The sequence below is a fragment of the Neophocaena asiaeorientalis genome, unplaced genomic scaffold, assembly GCF_003031525.2.
Source record: "Neophocaena asiaeorientalis asiaeorientalis breed wild unplaced genomic scaffold, Neophocaena_asiaeorientalis_V1.1 scaffold256, whole genome shotgun sequence".
Classification (NCBI taxonomy): domain Eukaryota; kingdom Metazoa; phylum Chordata; class Mammalia; order Artiodactyla; family Phocoenidae; genus Neophocaena; species Neophocaena asiaeorientalis.
The window spans coordinates 6071043-6091728 of NW_020185324.1; the positions used below are offsets into that span (position 1 = coordinate 6071043).

General features: G+C 41.9%; 1 protein-coding gene across 1 annotated transcript; it reads left to right on the forward strand.

Annotated features, from left to right (window-relative positions):
- Nucleotides 1-4167: 4167 nt before the first annotated feature.
- MLANA (melan-A) lies at nucleotides 4168-13585 on the forward strand. Its single transcript, XM_024734317.1, has 4 exons — nucleotides 4168-4244; nucleotides 6751-6847; nucleotides 11812-11925; nucleotides 13240-13585. Exons 1-4 carry the CDS (start codon nucleotides 4168-4170, stop codon nucleotides 13306-13308), a joined length of 357 nt encoding a protein of 118 aa, XP_024590085.1. The 3' UTR covers nucleotides 13309-13585.
- The last annotated feature ends 7101 nt before the right edge of the window (nucleotides 13586-20686 follow it).

Sequence of the window (20686 nt, forward strand, 5' to 3'; positions counted from 1 at the left end):
GCCTTCTCCACTTTCCGAAAAGCAAGTTCTGTTTGTTCAGCTTCTCCTACAAAAGGGCAGCAGCATCAACCCCCATTTATAGCACTGCCTTTTATAACATTCTAGCATGTTCTGTTGAGGTGTGTGTAAGAGAGCGAAAGCTCACAGTCCTGTGGGGCACTGAAGAAGGTTCTAATCCCCAAGGAAGATGAGTAAAGAGGATTCTGGCTCCTGAGCAGTGTGAGCAGGAGGGTTTTGAAAAGATCAAAGAGGCATCTCTGCAATCAGTCCCAGTGGCTTATCAGGTGGGCCTGTGGAGCAAGGGGGGCCAAGGCCCACCAGGTGGCAGCAGAGAACCGGGCAGTGGCCAGCAAGGTGTCACCTGGTCCAAGCTCTAACCCTGGGACTGGGGCACCGGAAGGGGCAGCGCCACATCCAAACTCAAAGCAGGTTGGAACTGGGCCAGAGGGGTAGTGGGTGGGGCAGCCTTGTAATAACATTGTTGCTAAACTTACTCTGTTGAGCAAGAGCAGGTTTAGACACTGTGCCAAGCAGGTGGTAATTATCTCCTTTTACTCCCACAACTAATCTAGGAAGTAGATACTATTATTAGCTCTACTTTTTTAGATGCATGCAGCGAGGTTCTAAGAGGTTTATGATTTACCCAAGGTCACACAGATTGAATAGAGGAGGTGCAGGCAGTTTGGACTCTAGAGCCCCGACTGTGAGCCTGGTGGCTGGGTGGCTGGGTGTTACACTGCCGGGGAAGATAGGAAGTCACTAGGAAGGAAGTGTGCAGGGTGAGGGTAGGTGGGGCCTGGCTTGGGCTGGCTCTGAGGCAGAGCCTGAGGCCTAGGCCAGTCCAAGGACAGTGACTAGGAGCCTCAGTCAATGGGAACTTCTGGGGGCACTTCCAGGAAACAGGATGTGTAGGGTTTTCAGGCTGAGGTTCCCTGGGAACTGTTATTTGAAAAAAGCCACCCCAGCTCATCTTGGGTGATTCACCCTAACAGGACTGGGCACCTCAGAGGCTGCAAACCACTCAAAGACCTAAAGAGTTGCCTTTGTAAGATCTGATCAGGGCTCTCTCGCTGAGCTCCAAAAAGCAGATTAGCTAGAAAGGAAGTGCCCAGACCGGTCACAGTGTCCCTAGTGTGCTGGGCCTGGTCCTGTAGGCCCCTCTGGGGAAGGCGATGCCAGCTGCCTTGTGGTTTCCACCCTGGAACAGTGTCCAGGCACACTCAGGGACCTCGAACTAGCTCACATCACAAGGGGACTTGAGCGAGACCTGGGAGCTTCCCCTTGCCCTGAGATCCAGGTCAGTACCTCCCTCCTCTCTGGTCCTGCTGCCAATCATCCAGGGGGCCATGTTAGTTAGTAGAGTCCAGCTTAGCACAAACCTTCGGCCTCTTGGATCAGAACTGCATCCTTCTTTCTAGGCTAGCACCCACCACTAGGCCTTCCTGGGAGTTATCAGGTGTAATCCTGAGGTTCAGGTTGAAGTTATTCTCCCCAAATCCCTCAACACCAAAGACTTGTATCCTTCCTGATTTTCTTACAAGATCTCCTGAATCAGCCTCAGTTCTGGGAATCCAGACCAAGTCATGCCCCATTACTCTGCCGCAGGGCCTTTGCACTGGTTCTTCTCTCTATTTGAAATGCTCTCCCCCATCTTTGTATGAAGGACTCCTTCTTGTCATTCAGATCTGTTTGCATTTTCTCACCTGTTCAGAAAGAAGAGGATAAGGATCTCACCTAATAAACATCAACCTCCCCCACCCTGTTTTATTTCCCCCTTGCCATTTCCACTGATGATTATCCAGTAGGTTGATAATGCCCTCACACAGAACAGTCCAGTGGAAACTGGAAAGCCAGAGGATCAGGAAGGAGGGGGCTCTTGAATGTTATGGGGAAGGGGACTTTAGTGGTCATTTAATCTAAGTCCTCAGCTGGTGAGAACTCTCACATTTCTTTATTCTGGTGGGTGTTTGGTTTGGTTTTGCTTTTCCACAATGGTTACAGAGAGCTGGTGAGCAAAGATAATTCTGTCCCACTGAAATGCTTCTGGGCTGTATCCATTTGACTCTCAGAGTAGGCTATAATGTCAGGTTGAATCTGCCCTGGTTTTAATTAAATTCTAGGTAGGTCATATACTACCTTCAAAGAGGAAATTTTGTCTGCTCCTTGCAAATGCAAGAAACCCACACTTCCCAGGGGACAGTCATTTCTGAGGGCATCACAAAAAATCTGGGAGCTCAGCTCAGGAAGATTTAGGGATCCTCTATTTCCTCTTCTTGATCAGGAGGTCATGGTCCTAGATGACCTCCAGGTCTGAGCCCAAAGTCTCACCAATCCTTTGAGGTAGAGATGAGGGAGGGTATAGGGTGCCCATTTATATATATACATTTTTTTTTTTTTTTTTTTTTTTTTTATGAGACCAGTAAATTAAAAAAAAAAAAAATTTTTTTTTTTTTTTTTAAAAAAAAAAAAACAAAAAAAAAAAAAAAAAAAAAATACATCCCATGCAACAAGTGGGACATATTTACACTAAAAAATATTGCCCGGACACAGTTATACTAAAAAATTATTCATTGTTTATCTGAAATTCAAATGTAACTAGGAATCCTATATTTTATCTGGCAACCCTACAGAGAAGGGATTGGCATTTAAAATTAATGGCTTCCCTAAGATGAAACCCTGGGATTGGGGAAAACAGAGGACACAGTGAGCTGTGACTTTTTGAGGAGAGGAATGAAATCGGTTTCTTTCACGCCAATTAAGCAATCACAAATGACTCCATCAGAAATCCAAACTCGTGACTAACATGGGACTCAAGACCAGGAAAAAAAATTAAAAAGATTAAGAGCCAGAGAAGCAATCTTCACACACAGGGCCAGCCAGCAGACGGAGTGGATCCCATCCAGGCAGGTAAGAGCATTGCCATCTCACCCATTCTTTCAGAACAGAACAGGGTTGGGAGATTCTGGTGTCATCCTCCAGCCTCCATGACTCCCGGCTGTCGGCAGAATTCCTCCTCAACACTTATAAGTCTCCGACTTCTGAAGGTTCACAGAGTCTCCTCCTAGGTCCTCCCTCTAGGCTGCCAGGAAGCAAAGCAGAGAAGCAGGAGAAGCAGTTGTTCAGGCTGCAGCTGGCTCATGAACAGCTGTGTCTGCTCCCTTGAAGAACCAATTTTCTTGGCTCAGGTGGGATGAGGTGCATTTGATGAGCCCACACTGTTTGCCAAGGCTCAAAGCTGGAGGTATAGATTTACAAAAACAACTTAATGCAAAATTAATTAAGTTTTGTGTCTATCATTTTGAGCACAGAGTTCACCCCTACATTATTCACCTGAGATGATCAGTGAGTTCAAGTGTGATTTCTTCTTTACAACGGGGAAGGGAAAATTACACATGAAATGCCCCAAGGAATGGGTTCGTGGGGTAAACTCTCTGCTCCTCGCTCCCACTTCTCTTCAGCTGTTTTAAACAGGCTCATTAATACAACTCTATGGGGACCAGACCTTTGGGATTCATGAGAACAATAAGAGGGAAGAAAAAAGCACACTAGCAAGGAGAGAAGAGAAACCATTGTTGATTTTTAGCAAGCACGCTCTAATCATGACCACTGAAGTTCATGAGCTTTTTTTCTATTTGTTTGTATCATAGTTTAAAATTTTGTATTTTGGGGCAGTTTCATTTTTTGGAAAATGGGCTTGGAGGATGCTGTGCTAGGCCACACACACATTATGTCATCATAGCCTTCTATTTGTCCAATGATCAATATAAAATAATACCTTTGGAGAGAAATAACTCCTCTTATTAACCATAGTCTTGGACCAGGGAAAGTAAGGAATAAAAATGCTTCTTGTTTGTTTCTCTACAAGTTTATGGTACAGAGTCAAATTAAAGGTTACTTTTTTTCCCCCCCAAATTATAACTCAGTTTGAAAGTATTTTCCTTTTGTTTGTGGTTCCTTCTTTGAACCTGAGCGATTTCCACTTGATATTAGTGAAAGAAGGAGGTGCAAAGCCTCTCACAAGGAGAAACCAGAGGGTTCGGCTGTCATTCCTGGTCACCTAGCGAGAATGTCTTTGTGGGTGTTTATGAGATGTAAGAACATGCTGGATGCGTGAAATGACACTTGTGTGCCCCTGCTGTTAGGTGACCTGAGGCCTGACCCCACAAGATGCCAAGAAAAGAGGCTCACTACATCTATGGTTCCCCCAAGAAGGGGCACGGCCATTCCTACATCACAGCTGAAGAGTAAGTTCAAAACCAGATGCAGCAGGGTTTCCAGTTTGTCTTTTGCTTACACAGCCTGCTGGCTTCCCCCAGCACATGCCTGTCTGTAAAACTCTCTAGTGTCTATTTCTCCAGAAAGTAAAGACCCTGGCAATGAGGTGAGGAGACCCTGTGATCCTACAAGGGACCTCAAGCTTCTCTGAGGCCAAGGAGGCAAGGAGGTAGGAAAGGTAAAAAGCTGGATCTTGCCATTTTTGTCTGCATTCTTGGCTATGAGGCATTCATTGTAGGTTCTCAGGCTGAAAAAACATCTGTCTGGGAGCAAGATGCCTCTTTCCTCAAGCCTTGCCTGTCTACTCCACTCAGGCTTCCGGATGTGGTTTGCAGACAGAACAAAGGCAAGTTGCCAAAGGGCAAATGAGGATGAAGGGTAGATGTGTGTGACTCCACCTGCTGACTGACTCCAAGGTGAAGAGGGTCATAACCTTTGCATCAATACTTTATCCTAAATAAAGGTGTTTCGTATTATGAATTAATTTAAAATAAGTATTTACATGATTAGACATTTCTAAGTGCTAAGCATTGTATAATACCAGCCCAAGATGCTATTCTTGCCTTTGAAAAAATCTTACAACCTAGTGGGAGAGTTAGGCATGGGAGTAATTTCGGCAAGTGTATGTGCTGTGATGGGAACACAGGCTGTAGGACACACTCTGCATGGATGAGAGTGGGCAAGGTCGGGGGATAGTGGCAGGGGGGCCCCCCCCCCCCAACCCCGAGTGGAGACTCCAACAGGAAAAACGAGGAACCTGGTTTTTATGTGGACCATCTCTTAAGTGGTCTGCTCAGAACTTTCTGCAAACCTGCTCTCTCGGGAAAGAACTGTTGAATAGCTTTACCAGAATGACCTAGCAGGGGCAAGAGACATGAAGAACCCATCAAGGGCACCGAGGAGGAGTTCAGGCTGGAACATTTCCTCAGAAGACCCTAGTAGGATTCTCTAACATCCCTGCATGGTCAACTGGGAGTGGAGGGGGGGAGATCTTCTGAAAAAATGTCCCAAGAGCAAAAATATACTCTTGCACATGGTATTAGGTAGGATATTTTTCAGCTCTTGTATGATGACTCAACAGACTCTGTGAAACCACCGTCAAGAGAGGTTCTCAGTTGAGGGGGCATAAGCCGTCTATAGAGCTTGTGAAAATGCAGCTTCCTAGGCACTGCTACCCAAGAGGCTGACTCAGTAGGTCTGGGGGTGGGGGGCCCAGGATCTGCACTTTATTTTATTTTATTTTTTGTGGTACACGGGCCTCTCACCACTGTGGCCCTTCCCGCCGCGGAGTAGCACATCCCAGTGTTCTCGGCTCTCACTAGGCGTGTGTGAGTGCAATGTACCTGTGCATGAAGAGCTGGAACAGAAGGCTTCCCTGGTGGCGCAGTGGTTAAGAGTCCGCCTGCCAGTGCAGGGGACATGGGTTCGAGCCCTGGTCTGGGAAGATCCCACATGCCGCGGAGCAACTAAGCCCATGCGCCACAACTACTGAGCCTGCGCTCTAGAGTCCACGAGCCACAACTACTGAAGCCCGCGTGCCTAGAGCCCGTGCTCCGCAACAAGAGAAGCCACCGCAGTGAGAAGCCTGTGCACCAAAATGAAGACCTGACGCAGCCAAAAATAAGTAAATTGAAAAAAAAAAATGAAAGAGCTGGAACAGAGCTCTATGTGTGTCAAAATGTCCAAGGGGGTGACCACAGACCTGGGGGGTGGAATTAGAGCACAGGCATGCTGGGAGTTGAATCAGCTGCCTTCAGTCACGAGAGCCCATTGAATGTCCCCGTGACAGCTTCATTTCAGGAAAGGGCGATGCAGCAGGAAGGACACTGGCTGGGTACCTCGGGCCAGTCGCTGGGAATGCTGGTTCTGCCACTCTCTGGTTGTACAACCTTGGGCATTTTACCAGCCTAAAATCTTGAGCATGTCAGATGTGAAATGGACATCCTACCCACCCCAGTGGATTGTTACAGGCCTATAGTGGGGTGCTTGCACCAGTGCTTGGCGGGGTTGTTGTGAGAATTCGATAATCTAATGCATGTAGAATGGTGCCCAGCTTACAGCAGACATTAAGTCAGTGTTCCTTTCCACTTCTTTTTTGTGGACTGATAGTTGGGGAAAATGTTTTAAACTAGCCCTAATGAACAGAAAAGATAAACATGTTGTCTCAATAAATATGTTGTCCACATAAGGGTCAGTTGCTACTGCACCTGTTGCACCTGGAACTTGGGTGCTGGGGCCCAGGCCAGTTAGCACTGCTGCTGTGGGCACACACCTGAGAGGCTTCCAGAGATGGTCCTGTCCCTGGGTACGAGTGCTGGAGGCCTGGTGGGTGCTTGGTGTGGTGTGGAGTGGGACGCTCCTTGGGGACTGCTCTGACTGCAAAGCCCCTGTGAAGAGAACACATTGATGCACATTTCACTATAATCTGGAACAAGGTTTCTGTACCAAGATGTATTTGTCTATCTCTCGGGCCAGGGCTGCAGGGATTGGCATCCTGACAGTGATCCTGGGAATTTTACTGCTCATCACCTGCTGGTACTGTAGAAGACGAAGTGGATACAGAAGCTTGAAGGTGGTAAAGTTCCCACTGCTGTGTCCCTCCAGATCAAGGACCTCCTTTCTCTTTCTTTCTCTGAATTTCTGGGGAGTGGGGGGACATTCTCATGATCACCTCTAGCTCTGATTCCTGGTTCCAATGAGTCTTTCTCTACATTGTACTTCTTGTAACTCTTCCTTTGCCTCTGCCCACGTGTGAACACCAATCAGGAACTTGGTCCATGTTTTTGGTTCCACTCACAGGAAACTCGAGTGCCTATCTGTGGGTGTAGCTGAACACTAATGGTTTGTGGGGCACAGGAGAAGGGTTCGTGGTTCTCTTGCACAGTGAACAGCAGCATTTGAGACACTCCAGATCTTAGCAATCCTTCTGGGGATTCCCACTGGCTCTGTTACTCCACTTAGAGGCCTGCTCCTCTCACCTTGCCTCTTCCCCCCTTTCCTCCCAGGTTGCCTGGGAATTCCAAGTTCTTCTAACTCTGTTAGCAAGCAACCCATCATACCCAGGACCCATCCAGCCATCAGTGCAGTGAGGAAACCATCCACCCCTCAGCAGCACAAAAGACCACCAGGTTTTTAACAGATTCCTTCCTCCACTGATGACCAATGTAGTTTTAATAAGATTTTTGCTCCTTTACCCATACGAGCAGGAAGTTAACAAATGACACGGTCCAGCCTTGGGGTAGCAGGATCTTCCACACATGAGAAACATCAACAGAGTCTCTAAACTGTAAAGACGACAGGTTTCAGAAACCTTGCTTCAAAGCCAGGTAGCACTTTGGAACTTAAGCATTCTCCACTGTGAGAAATGGGATGGAAGGAGAGTTGCAACTTGCTCTCTCTCTTTCTTTCTCTCTCTCTCCCTCTCTGCCTTGTTATTGCAGATCTGAAAGCTTCTGAGGTTGATAAGTAATGGAAAAAAATTTATATTTACAAAAGATGTTGGAAAGTTCCAGTCCTCATTCAGCAAGCACTTCATGCAGAGAAAGAGGTTCTGTGATGGAGGGGAGGACTGGTCTGGGTAGAGGGTTGGAGCCTGCGGCAGTCTGAGGAGGAGAAAGGAAAGGGGAGAACTGTAGCTTCAAGTTCTTCTCCTCCTTGCCGGGAAGCCTGGGCAGTCCCATGTGTCCCTTTCCCTAATGCCCATCTTGCCATAGCGTCCCAGATACCAACCATGGAAGACAGGGTGACCTTGGGGGGATATAGCCACCAAGCAGCAGCCCTCCAGTGTGGTGACAGTTATGGGAAGGAGAAGTTTCTGAGCCTGAATAAGACTCCAGACCAAGTTCTGTAGCAAAGCCTTGGGTTAGGAGGTTAGGGATAAAACTCTTTGCTCTCTGCCACACACCCATGTGTACCTCTAGCACTGGGTGATGACATTGCCTTGTAATTTGTTATTTACTTTTTGCTTCTTCACCCCTTCTCTTCCTCTTGTTTATGAGCTGGGACAGAGAATATTTCTTATTCATCTTTGTACCTCCAGTGCCTAGCACGGTGCCTGGCACACAGCACTCACCCAATCGTATGGCATAAGGAGTTGGTCTCATTGTCTGCCATTGACTTGCTTGGTGGTGTTAGATTTTCATTTCTCTGAGCCTCATTTACTCTATTATACACCTAGACACAGATGATATAGCATGATGTGTATCAGTTTTTAATATGTTTTCTTCTATAATTTAAAAAATTTCATTCTATGTTTGCATATTTAAAAAGTTTTTTAAAATAAATTTATTATTTATTTTATTTATTTACTTTTGGCTGCGTTGGGTCTTCGTTGCTTGCGCATGGGCTTTCTCCAGTTGCGGTGAGTGGGGGCTACTCTTGTTGCAGTGAGTGGGCTTCTCATTGCGGTGGCCTCTCTTGTTGCAGAGCACAGGCTCTAGGAGTGCAGGCTTCAGTAGTTGTGGCTCGCGGGCTCAGTAGTTGTGGCTCGCAGGCTCTAGAGAGCAGGCTCAGTAGCTGTGGCGCACAGGCTTAGTTGCTCTGTGGCATGTGGGATCTTCCCAGACCAGGGCTCGAACCTGTGTCCCCTGTATTGGCAGGCGGACTCTTAACCACTGTGGCACCAGGGAAGCCCTATGTCTGCATAGTAAAAGAAAAATGATTTAGTCTTTCAAGGAGTAAAACCTCTACAAACTCAGTATGTTGGTACCCATTTCCTAACTGTCCACGATTGCTAGCTTGATGCTACCCGGACAAAAAGGCAATGTGTTTTGTTTTTCTTTTTCCTTTCTGTTTCAACACTCTCATCTTAAATGTGTTCACTTGAAGAGTAACAGTCTTAGTGTCGTGGGCTCAGACACTGAGCATTTTGCCTGGTGTAGTTCAAGTTCAACCTGCCACCCTCCATTCCTCCAGGTCTAGACCAGTGATTTGCAGAGTTTTTGGAATTTTTATGAGATAGAACTGTGTTTAAATTCCCTTTGTTCCCTAATGTTTAAAAATGCTGTCATTTATTTTTTAAATTAATATTAAATTATTGTTTTGAGACTTTCATATCTCCTGAAAAGCCATGTTGGGGACCAGCAGTCTAAGAAGTTTAGGCAAAATTATGTAAAATAGTGCATTAAGTACTGCATTTAATTACATACTCATCTCCCTGTCTCTCTTTGGTGATTCTATTTTCATTATAAAGCAGAAGAACATAAGTGATGATAAACGCAAGTTTTGGGTACCTGAATCACTCCACATGTAGCAACCTTCATTAGGCTTTGAAATATGTTTATTCTCCCACTTACACTGACCACAGAATGGTAGAAAGGTTGGTTGGAATTAAGGTCTCCTAAAATTTCCCCTTTGGCTAACAATTCCCCTTAGATCTGAAAAACATCTTCTGAAAAGAAAGACTGCTTTTTGCAGCAATGTGTCTGAGAGGAAAATGATTTGTAAGGGAGTGGAAGCTGGCTTTCATATTTATCAGTTTTACTCTTTCACTTGGGGAGTTTAGGACATAATACTTTTAATTCTTGGGGAAGAATTTAAAGGCTCTGCTGATAGCTCAGTTTACACTCATGTCTTGCGGTGCCATGTCTCTCAATGTATGGTCAGGGGCCTTTGCACTTGAATCACCTAGGGTTCTTGCTAAAATGCAGATTCTGGGACCATCTCTGGTGGTGGGACCCAGGAACCTATGTTTTAACACACACACTGAAGTTTGATGCAAATACAGAGAATTGGCAGTGAACTGGGGAAGTGGCCCACGCTCCTATCCTATGGCAGGTGAGGATTTTAAAAAAAAAAAAAAAAAGAAGAATAAAAGCAATAATTGAGGTAAAGGGAGAGAATGCATTAAACACCTTACCTGAGATATATTGCTGGGAGTGGTGGAGCGCAGCAGAACCTCCCTGGGCCCTCATGTCAAAATTGGGGTTCTTGTGCTTATATCTTTCCAAGGGGTAGTGTCAATAATGATTTCAGACTAGAGTTTAGGAAAATTACTTCTTTACAGTCTGCACACTGCGTAGGTATCACCTCCAACCATGTGTGGCCTCATCCAATTGATGTTCCAAACACTTCTCCTCCCTGGGAGACCTGCCTTGATGCCCTTCTCTTCCAACCCAGTAACCCCAATAATGAGCCATGGTCTGAAGACAAGCCTGCAGAGGCACTGAACACCTGCACGGCCTCCCTGTTCCAGCCCCCCTCAGCCAGGACCACAGAGAGCTGCTCATGCCCTACTGGTGGATTGGGTTCAGATATGTTTGGGTCTGTATCTTCAAAAGATGAATTAGGTGCGAGCATTTAAAAGTAACAGTTTACATAAAAATCTTAATTTCTAGTTTCTTTTTTTTAAAAAAATCAAAAGATCTGGCAAAAACTGGCAGCTATGCAGTGGTTTGTCCCTTTAGATGGGATATACACTCCCTCCTTTCCTATGGTCCCCACTTGACGTCCTCCTCCCTCTAAGTGTCTAAGCGTAGCTGAGTCACCCCAGGCACAGGCGATAAGAAATTGCATTGTCTGGAGAGCAGTGGTTCTCTGTGTGGCCCTGGACCAGCAGGATCCGCATCACCCAGGGAACTTGTTAGAAATACAAATTCGTGGGCCTTCACCCTAGACATACTATGTAAGAAATTCTGGGTGTGAGCCCAGGAGTCTGTGTTTAACAAACCCTCCAGGTGACGCTGATGCATTCTAAAGTTTGAGAACCACTGCTGTGGAGAATTTAACAGTAAAAGCAACTAAAAGTTAGTCTGCTTTTTATAATCACAATGTGCTAGCAATTTTAAACAATGTCAGTAATGAAATACTCCCCCTCACTAGGATGGACCGCTCCTGCAGTCCCCATTTTTGTATGTGTCTCTGCCTTGCATAAATGGTTGTCATTCTATTCTAGGGAGGGAAGGCATTACCCCCGAACCTATGCAAACCACCGAACTAAGCTTTTACCCACCCCTTCCCCAATAACTCAAGGTGCACGACAGCCTTTGACTGACTTGCCATCATTGTTGTGATGTGACTTGGAAGCTCAGTGCTACAGCCACAGCATTTCTATCACAACACAGGCATTTGTACTGTTTCAGATATTTTGCTGTCATTATGGGGAAGGCAGAAATAGACAGTGTCCCTGCTATCAAGTTGCTCATATGCTTGTCCTTACTGTGATACCAGCTCCTGCTTCACTAGCTCTGATCTCTTCCACTTGTAACCATTCTCTGAGAGCCATTTTTTAGATTCACTTTTTTTCCTTCCCTTCAAAAATATTCATTGACTAACTAGTGGGTGTCAGGCACCGTACTAGGTGCTTCACCTTTAGTTAATTCCCACAACAATTCTGAGATGTAGGCGATATTATCTTCATATTACAGATGAAAACACTGGAATTCAGAGAGATAAAGTGACTAGCCTGAGGATACACAGCGAGTAAGTGGCAGAACCAAGATTAAAACCCATTTTTAAAACTTTGGCTTCTTCTTCTTTTCTTTAATGGACTCAATTATTTTTTCCTCACCCACTTACCTTCATGAATTCACATTTCAGGACAAAAGCATTCATGCTGGTACTCAAAGTACCTTAACCAGAAGATGTTCATGTGAGGGGCTTGGTCACCAGGACGCCAAACTGCCTTTTCAAGAGAACAATTGTGAACCTGTGGTAGGTTGAGATCCTGCATCTTGGTGTTTTTGTGTATGGCTGGTTTTAACTCAAATGAATAAAATTATTCCCATTTAGAAAGCAAGGGCAATGTGAATGTGCTTAATGCTACTGACTTTAAAAAGTGGTTAAAATGGTAAATTTTTGTTATGTATATTTTACCATAATAAAAAATAAATAGTAAGATTAAAAACAAGGGAATCATAGAGATTTTCTTAAATTGTGTCCTCTCATACCCAGATTTTCCAGGGTCAATAATGAGACCCCACATGTAAGATCTAAAGGAAGAATTTGGTTCTGGTTACAATATCCTTTTGTCTTATGTTTTTAGAATAATTGCCTTTGTCCTGAACATAGATATTACCTAACGGAGAAAAAAAAAGTACCTACTATTAACTGTATAGAGTTGCACTGTCCAAGAGGGTAGCCACTAGTCACACGTGGCTATTGAACACTTGAAACAGAGTTGTTTGAATTAAGATGTGCTGAAATACATACCAGATTTCAAAAACTTAGTATGAGGAAAAGAGTATAATTCATTAATGATTTTTTTATTGACTACATGTTGAAGTGATAATATTTTGGTAGGTGGGGTTAAATAAAATACATTAGTGAGATCAATTTTACCTGTTTCTCTTAATTTTTTAAACTGTAGCTACTAGAAATTTTAAAATCACATATGTGGTGCACTCTATTTCTATTGGACAGTGCTAGTATAGATGTAGTACGTCATAGTTTTTGAGAGCACTGACTCCAGAGCCAAGTTACTCCATGACTTACCAGTTGTGTGATCTTCGGCAAGTGACTTAACCTCCTTGTGCCTCAGTTTCCCGACCTGTAACATGAAAACCTTGAAAATACTCCCAGGGCTGTTGTGAGCATTAAATGAAGGCTGACACATTTGTGCTCTGTTGATAGTAGCAGTGGCCTTTAGACACGACTATAGGGATTTATGCTTGTGGTAAAGATGCAGTGCGATCAGTGTCTGTTTAACAGGATTCAAGAATTCATTAGTTAGCTTTGGGGCTTCTACTGACAAGGATAATCCAGGTATAAATAAGTTTCTGAAAATTTTGGGAAGCCACTTAGCCCTTTTCTTTCTCTGCCATTGTTTCCCCCAACAATGCTTCAACGTATATACTTGTGTAACCTAATAACGATTACCTCATTGGGTGGAAATTAGCTGTGGACAGTTAAACAAGTTTCAATCCAGAGCAAAAGTATAAACATCATGCTAACTATTTTGACTTAATCCCTCTTCCAGAACCATATGTACTGCTGCCAAGCCCATGCTGTCCTTTCTCACCTTTACAGGTTCCCAACGCTCCACCTGCCTATGAGAAACTCTCCACAGAACAGTCACCACCACCTTACTCTCCGTGAGAGCCAGCGAGGCCCCTGAGAGATGCTGAAATGATTTCCCTCACACTTTTTGTTGAATTTGATGTGGACATGTAATGTTCTGCTTCAGAATGCTGTAGAAACAGTGTACATCATCTCTACTATTAAGCTGGCTGTTAAATTCTTTATAGGGCAACTAGCAATACTGATTGAGGAAATGATAAGGAATATTAAAATGGGAAAAGCTTCATCAATAAACATTGTAATGGATGATACTCTCTGTGCCAGTAATAATAAATCTACAGTATTATTTTCTGAGGGAGATCTTTCAAGTATGTGTTCTGGGATCATCTGATTTCTTTTTAAGTTGAAATATGGCTAATAACTAATAAACTGCTATTCTGATTTTTGAAGACGCAGCCTCTTGACCTACATGAACTCTAACAGGACTGTTGCAGGTGAGTCTGTGCTGCAGAGCACTCACAAAGGATACCTTTACAGGTTTAAGACCAAGAGCTAAATGACCTACCAAATTATAGTCAGATTCACCTGATCAGGAAAGTGTCAGTAATGTCCCTTTGTTTTCTAAAATTCCATGATGCTACAATAATATACTGCAGAGATCCTGTATCTTCAGCAATACATATCGTGCAGTTCTAATCACATTTCACTTCAAGGATCAATGCTATGATAATTAATGACAAGAACTTTCTGTTAAGCCAGAAGGTGGTGTAAGGACTAGTAAACAAGTAAAAGCTACTGTAGTTTGGCTGATGTCTTGTCTTAAATATTCCAAAGGCAATTTAGCTCCTTTGAGCTCCCAAATCCCTCTCAAAAGCACATGCAGAAGAAATCATAAGGGACCAGAAATTCTGGAATGGTGTCATTATTTGTATAAATATATTGCAATTTATCTGTGTGACATCTACATAACATCTGTCTGTTTTTCTTTTCACTGAAAAATTTTTTTGGCTTAACTTATATCACCATCCTAAATGGAAGATCAGTATCATTTTTCATAAGTAGAGGATGATTATAAAAAATGAAGATAATGAAAGCAAATTACTTTTATTGAAACCTAGGAAGATACTGATGGTCACAGAATGCTGTCAACTTGAGACGTGCCCTCGTTATTAAAGAGGGAGATTAGCAAGAATCAGAGAAAATCTTTTGATCTAATTAGAAGGCTTGCAAGAGAAAGAAATGACTTGCTCACTCTGTGACTCACTGTTGTTTAATGCCAAGTCCGTAAACCACCTAAAATCACCTTGTGTCATTGGAAACGCCAGTGTGGCATAACTGCATCATTTTCACCAAAAGACAAGATTGCACAGAGAAAAAACACTGAATAAAGAGACATTACACACACTGAAAAAAAATGTCATTCCACAAAATACTAAAAGACCCTCCCCCACTGCCCTTCCTGATTCTGTCCAGTCTTAACACTTAAAATAAGCCCTCTCCCTCCCATTTTCAAACAAATAAATTCTGAAAAAGAAAAGTTCATTAGGATTTGGCCAGCGTCTGTCCTCATGACAGGGCCCTGAGCCTCAATCCTCCCCTTCTTATAGAAGAACCTGTGCCCCCCCAAGACCAACCACAGCTGCTTATTTATTTACTGTTGTGTGTCACTGAATCACCCCTTCACCCTGCTATAACCAATCCTCCTGTAATTAATAAAAGTGTTAGTGGGAATGCAAAAACAAATTTTTTTTGACGAAAGAATAAAGTTGGATCCCTATCTAACACCATTACAAAAATTAGCTCAAAAAAAAAATCATAGAGCTAAGTATAGGAGTTAAGACTACTCCTTAGTTAAGATTTCTCCTTGTTTCTCTTAGGAGAAAACAAAAGAGTAAATCCTTGCAACGTTAGATTTGGTAATGGTTTCTTAGTTATGATGCAAAACCACAAGTAATGTTGGTAAATTGGAATTCATCAAAATTAAAAGCGCTGTGCTTCAAATGAAGGACAAATCAAGAAGGAGAAGACACACAGCACTGGGAGAAAATATCTGCAAGTGATATAACTGATAAGGGAATTGTATGTGGTATATATAAGTAACTTACAACTCAACAATAAAAAGAAAACCCAATTACAAAGTGAGCACATTTACCTCATTACTTATTTCTGTATATATTGAAAATCATGAGTTCACACTGATAACTCCAATCTTTTTGCGGTACGCGGGCCTCTCACTGTTGTGGCCTCTCCCGTTGCGGAGCACAGGCTCCGGACGCGCAGGCTCAGCGGCCATGGCTCACGGGCGCAGCCGCTCCACGGCATGTGGGATCCTCCCGGACCGGGGCACGAACCCGTGTCCCCTGCATCAGCAGGCGGACTCTCAACCACTGCGCCACCAGGGAAGCCCCGATAACTCCAATCTTAAATCAACTACAAAGGGTTCATTCTAACGTTTTTCATTCTGATCTCTTTTCATATTTTTAAATCAATTTCTCCCCATAGTGAGAAAATGGCTTCTGTTAATCTCAGATTACCAATTTACTGCATGAATCACCTTTGTAGGTAAGCATTTCACCATCTATCTTTCATGCTGTCCCACCCCCCTCAACAGATGCCCTCCAGTCCTTGTTCAGACCTCGAAGTCTTGCTGTGGACCACCACCAGCTCCCTAACTGGAACACACCTTCCCTGCTCAGGCGCCAATACCCCGTGCCCAAGCTTCTAACTATGGCTGCCTCCCCCTGACATAGACCTGCTATGGTACCCCCCGTTCAAACATCCAGATATTGGCCTCATGTGGCCAAGAAATAAATAAATAAATAAAGTTAGGAGAGAGAAAAGGTATTCTTAAAAAAAACCCAAAAAACAAAAAAAGTGTGATGCAAATTTGCAGAAAATCGAAATCAATCAAGGAGAGAATTTACTGCATACAAATCGAGAAGAAATATCCCAAAGTGCACAAAAATTATTAGTCATATACATCAGAAACATGACCCCTAGAAGGGATGGCCTTGAGAAAGAGTTGGAAAGAAGCACTTCCTCTTATCAAAGCTGGATTGTCTCCCATGAGAAAAAAGCTCAAGAAAGTTGTTCGGCAGCTTGGCTGAGTGCAAGTTCACTGAGCTAAGAAAATAATCAAAACAGACAAAAATTCGCTGAAGCAGTTTAAATTCCAGCTTTTCCCAAGTTGCCCCCACTGTTCCACAGGCAACCCTGGTCAGAGGTGGGAGAGTATCAGGAGACTCCCTGAATCATCAGGTCCCAAAGGAAGGGAGAGGTTTCAGCTGTGAGGGCTCAGGCATGAACATCACCTGCAGGTCTGATTCAGGTTTACAGCAGCCAACTCCTAAACATCCATAGCAGGACATCTGTGTTTTCTCTCCTTAAAAATAATTTAAATAAATCTCTTTTCAGATTAACTGCTTTTACTTAATTGATGCTACATTTGCTCAAATTGAAGTTTGATAGAATTGTAATTCCTAAGATAGTGTTTTGCAAATCTAGATGGTTATAATAAAATTCTTATGATATCAGACCATTAGACTCTAGAATTAGATCCATATATGTACTGTATTTAGGTTGAACTAAATGGTCCACTATTATTTAACCCATAATTGAATTTTTATATGATCAGGGAGAGACATTTAAATCAATAAAAACCATTTATATATGCTATGAACTGTCAGAAGAAATCTGTAAAAAAAAAAAACTACTTATCTCAATAAATTTTGATTTAAAAAGTGATATAAAACAAGAACCCCACCGAATGTAAATTGATACAGCCACTGTGGAGAACACTATGGACGTTCCTTAGAAAACTAAAAATAGAATTACTATATGCCCCAGCAATCCCACTACTGGGCATACACCCAGAGAAAACCATAATTCAAAAAGACACATGCACCCCAATGTTCATTATGTACAAAAAAATAAAGTAAAATTAAAAAAAACTGATACTTCTTCAGAAGTTTGTATTTTCATATGGTTTTCCACCGATATGCTCATAGTGGATGAACCAACAGAATGTTCCAACATTCCAGGTGCTAAAAGATTGCTATGAGAACCATCTTTCCCCTTTGCAGTTGCAAATAAATTCTTTTTTTAAAAAACAAAACAAAAAAACCCCAAAACAAGAACCCCACCAAAAACAAAACCCCAAACAAAATTGAAAAAAACATCACCCCCAAATGAACCTATTAGTATTTTCATTAGTTTAGCACTGAACTCATAGATTAATTTGGGGGAGATAACACTTTGTTCATGATATTTTGTTGCTTAAATGTTTCTAAATTTTATAGTCAAAAAGCTTTCCCTTTAAAAATCCCCTTTCTCTATCCTTTCCAATGTAAATAGTGTCCATCTTTTTTCCCCCCTTAACCTCTCTGTTGCTACCATTACTGCCAGGTGACAGGTCTTCACATCACCTGCTCAACTCACCGAGTAATCAATTGGCCTCCCTGTCTCTAGTCAGGTGAATGATCGCAGCTACTATTTATTAACATTTACTATGTGGCAGGCATTATCTTATCTAGTTCTCATAGCAATCCTGAATGGTAATCCCGGGTGGTACTTTAATAATCTTCACCTTACATGTGAATGTCACTTTTGCTTCCAGTCCTCTTAACCCGTAATATTCTATTCAAACCCAGTTGCTCTGTTCCTTATATGTTCCTTGTGCTTCTCTTTTTTAAGAACTTGAGGTACAATTGACATATAACCACAATAAGTTAACATTCACCACACAGAGTTACAATTTTTTCTTCTTGTGATGAGAACTTTTAAGATCTACTCTCTTAGCAACTTTCAAATATACAATAGAGTATTGTTATTCCTTGTGATATTGTGAGACTGAGTCTCTGCAGGCTTGGTTCTAAACATACTTTGTCCCGTCAAAAACGCCACCTTGTGTTTGAAACCTCTGGCACCTCCCTACTAAACTCTTAGTTCTTTATTCCTCTGACATTTACTTTTAGCTTGTTATATTCTTTTGATTTTTGTGTTGAGGACCGGGAAGGGATCTTACTTATCTATGCTGTTCCTACAACATCTTTTGTACTATATGGTTCTCAATAAATGTGTAGAATGAATTTATACAACTCTCTGATTTTATGTTGATAATTATGCTTTTGAGTTCATGTTGATAACTACATTAAGAATGATATTAAAGATTACATACATAAGAACACACAGTTTTGGTTCTGTAGAACCAAAAAACTGTAGATTTTTTTCACAGTTTGTCTCCAAGTTAAACTATAAGAAACTGAACCATGCCATGCCCTTCAGCTTTCTTGTTAATAAACAAGCAAGCATCAAGCACCATGGTGTGCTTAGTAAGTGCTTTTTGAACAAATGAAGAAAAATACCTGGGGCAGATGACAGCAGTATAGTGACAATGAGGCTTCGGGTTCAGGTGTTGGCAATACAACCTCTGGAAAGAACTTAAAGTGAGTTAGGTATCATCTCTATGTTACAGTACAGTATAACTTGGAATAAGTAAACTCCCCATCAAATTTCTTAGATCACTTTCAGATCCTGCCATCTTCTCAAGCTTTTAATATTAAGTATTTCTAAATTCATTCTAAGTCAATGATATAGTAGACCAAACAAACATTTCCATTTATCTTAGTGTATATTATAGCCATCGCTGCTTTGATCATAAAACTATTGATGTCAATTACTTATTAAATATATCAATAAAATTGGAATCTTGGAATGAAAGCAGGAATCTAAGCAGCCACTTAGTATTTTATATATATATAAAATCACAAAGGAAAGTTTTTTTGGTAGGAAAAATCATAGGGAATGAGAGAAAAGAGCTAACACATGAGAAGGAGGTATGTTATTTCAGCATGTTTTATCTTAGCATTTAAGATGATATTGAATACTGACATCCAAATGGCCTACTAATTCTATACTAAGGGTAGAAACACCCTTCCAGGACCATGAAGTTTTTCAGGTAGCATTGTGGTGACTTTTCTTCCTTTACATGAATGCTTTAATAGATGACCTTTAAGAATACTTAAAAACACTGAACACAAAGAACTGAGGAATTTGACTTTGTACTCTTTGGCCAAGATCCCAGATCTACATGACCTTCCAAACTGGAGGCAAAGGAAAAGGAATTTGACTTTTTGATTATATAAATCCATTAATTTAGTCAAATTTCTAGTAAAAATGGGGCATTATTTTTTTTTTAAAGTAAACTAGACCTTAAATAACATAAGAAGCTAACTAGATTCCTCACTCATTCAACAAATACATATTGAATATCTACTATGTGCCAGTTGCTAGGGTGACAATGATGAAGATGACTGACAAGGTCTCTCTCTTTTAAAAAACGACAGGCATTAAATAATTGCATACAGATCATTTTATTACAGTTGTGAAGGAGTACTGTGCATTTCTCACACTATGACCTCAATCTCTGAGTGACTGCAATAGCATGATGCTGGCTGGGGTAAGGAGCGGGAGTTATGTAATATGTAATGAGAACCTGAAATGAAACATTAAGTTAAAGGGAACATCTGGGAAGACCTTGAGGTCTTGAACTTTCTAGGAACTAAAAGAAAGCTAGAGTACAGAAAGCAAGGGGGAGAGTCAATTGAAATGAAGTTGGAGAGGTAAGCAGGAACAGACTGAAGAGCCTTTTAGGCTCTAAAAGCCTAAACGGGGAGCAGGGACTTTAAGGTTCACCAGATCACACAGAGCTTTGAAAGTCATATTAGGATTCTGATTTAGGAGTCAGAAAAGAATTAGTGGTTAGTAAGTGAGGGGCCTTCACTGGGAATAAAGTGTGTCATAAGTAATTCGGTAAATTCGTTTCTGGAAGTGGTGTAGAGAATTCTTTTCAGACAAAAGATGAATAGTTTTAGGTTGTTTTGTTTTAAAAAGTTGAGTAGGTAAATACATTCATTTGTTGTGCACCGTGTATGTACAGTGCAAAATGTACTTCAAACATCACCCACTTCCCCCTGAAATCCAAGGTTTCTAAACTGACAAGGAAAGGGGGAAGGTGACTACAGAGTGAAGCACAGACATGATCAGCAAAGGTACTGTCTTAGAGTATAAATCTAGGCTTTTGAGAGCCTTTAGCAACTTTCCAGGAATACCCTCACTGCCCTCTTCAACTAATAAATTTCAATGTAGTTTCAAAAGAAGTCTTTAGGCCTACTCTTCAACCCTAGACTACAACTCCATGTGATCAGGTTTAATAGTATCATTATAAATGGGATGTGGATGAGTTTACAATCAGTATCCCAACAAAGATAATGGATATAAACATCAAGTAAGTATAAAATCTACCTTTTATTTAAAATGAGGCAAATTCTGAAATACCATAAAGTTGAACCCCAGGAATAAGCTGGTCCATATAAACATTGCTTTACAATGGAATTTAAGTAACTGCTCTGTAATTGAAAAATACACACAAAAAGAGAGTACTTATAAATAATTGAAA

Bases quoted from the DNA above. Each gene is read 5' to 3' on its own strand.
- MLANA (XM_024734317.1), top strand. From the start codon at position 4,168: ATGCCAAGAAAAGAGGCTCACTACATCTATGGTTCCCCCAAGAAGGGG. The intron at 4,245-6,750 runs GTAAGTTCAAAA...CTCTCGGGCCAG, and splicing joins TCCTACATCACAGCTGAAGA to GGCTGCAGGGATTGGCATCC. The intron at 11,926-13,239 runs GTAGGTTGAGAT...TCACCTTTACAG, and splicing joins AGAACAATTGTGAACCTGTG to GTTCCCAACGCTCCACCTGC.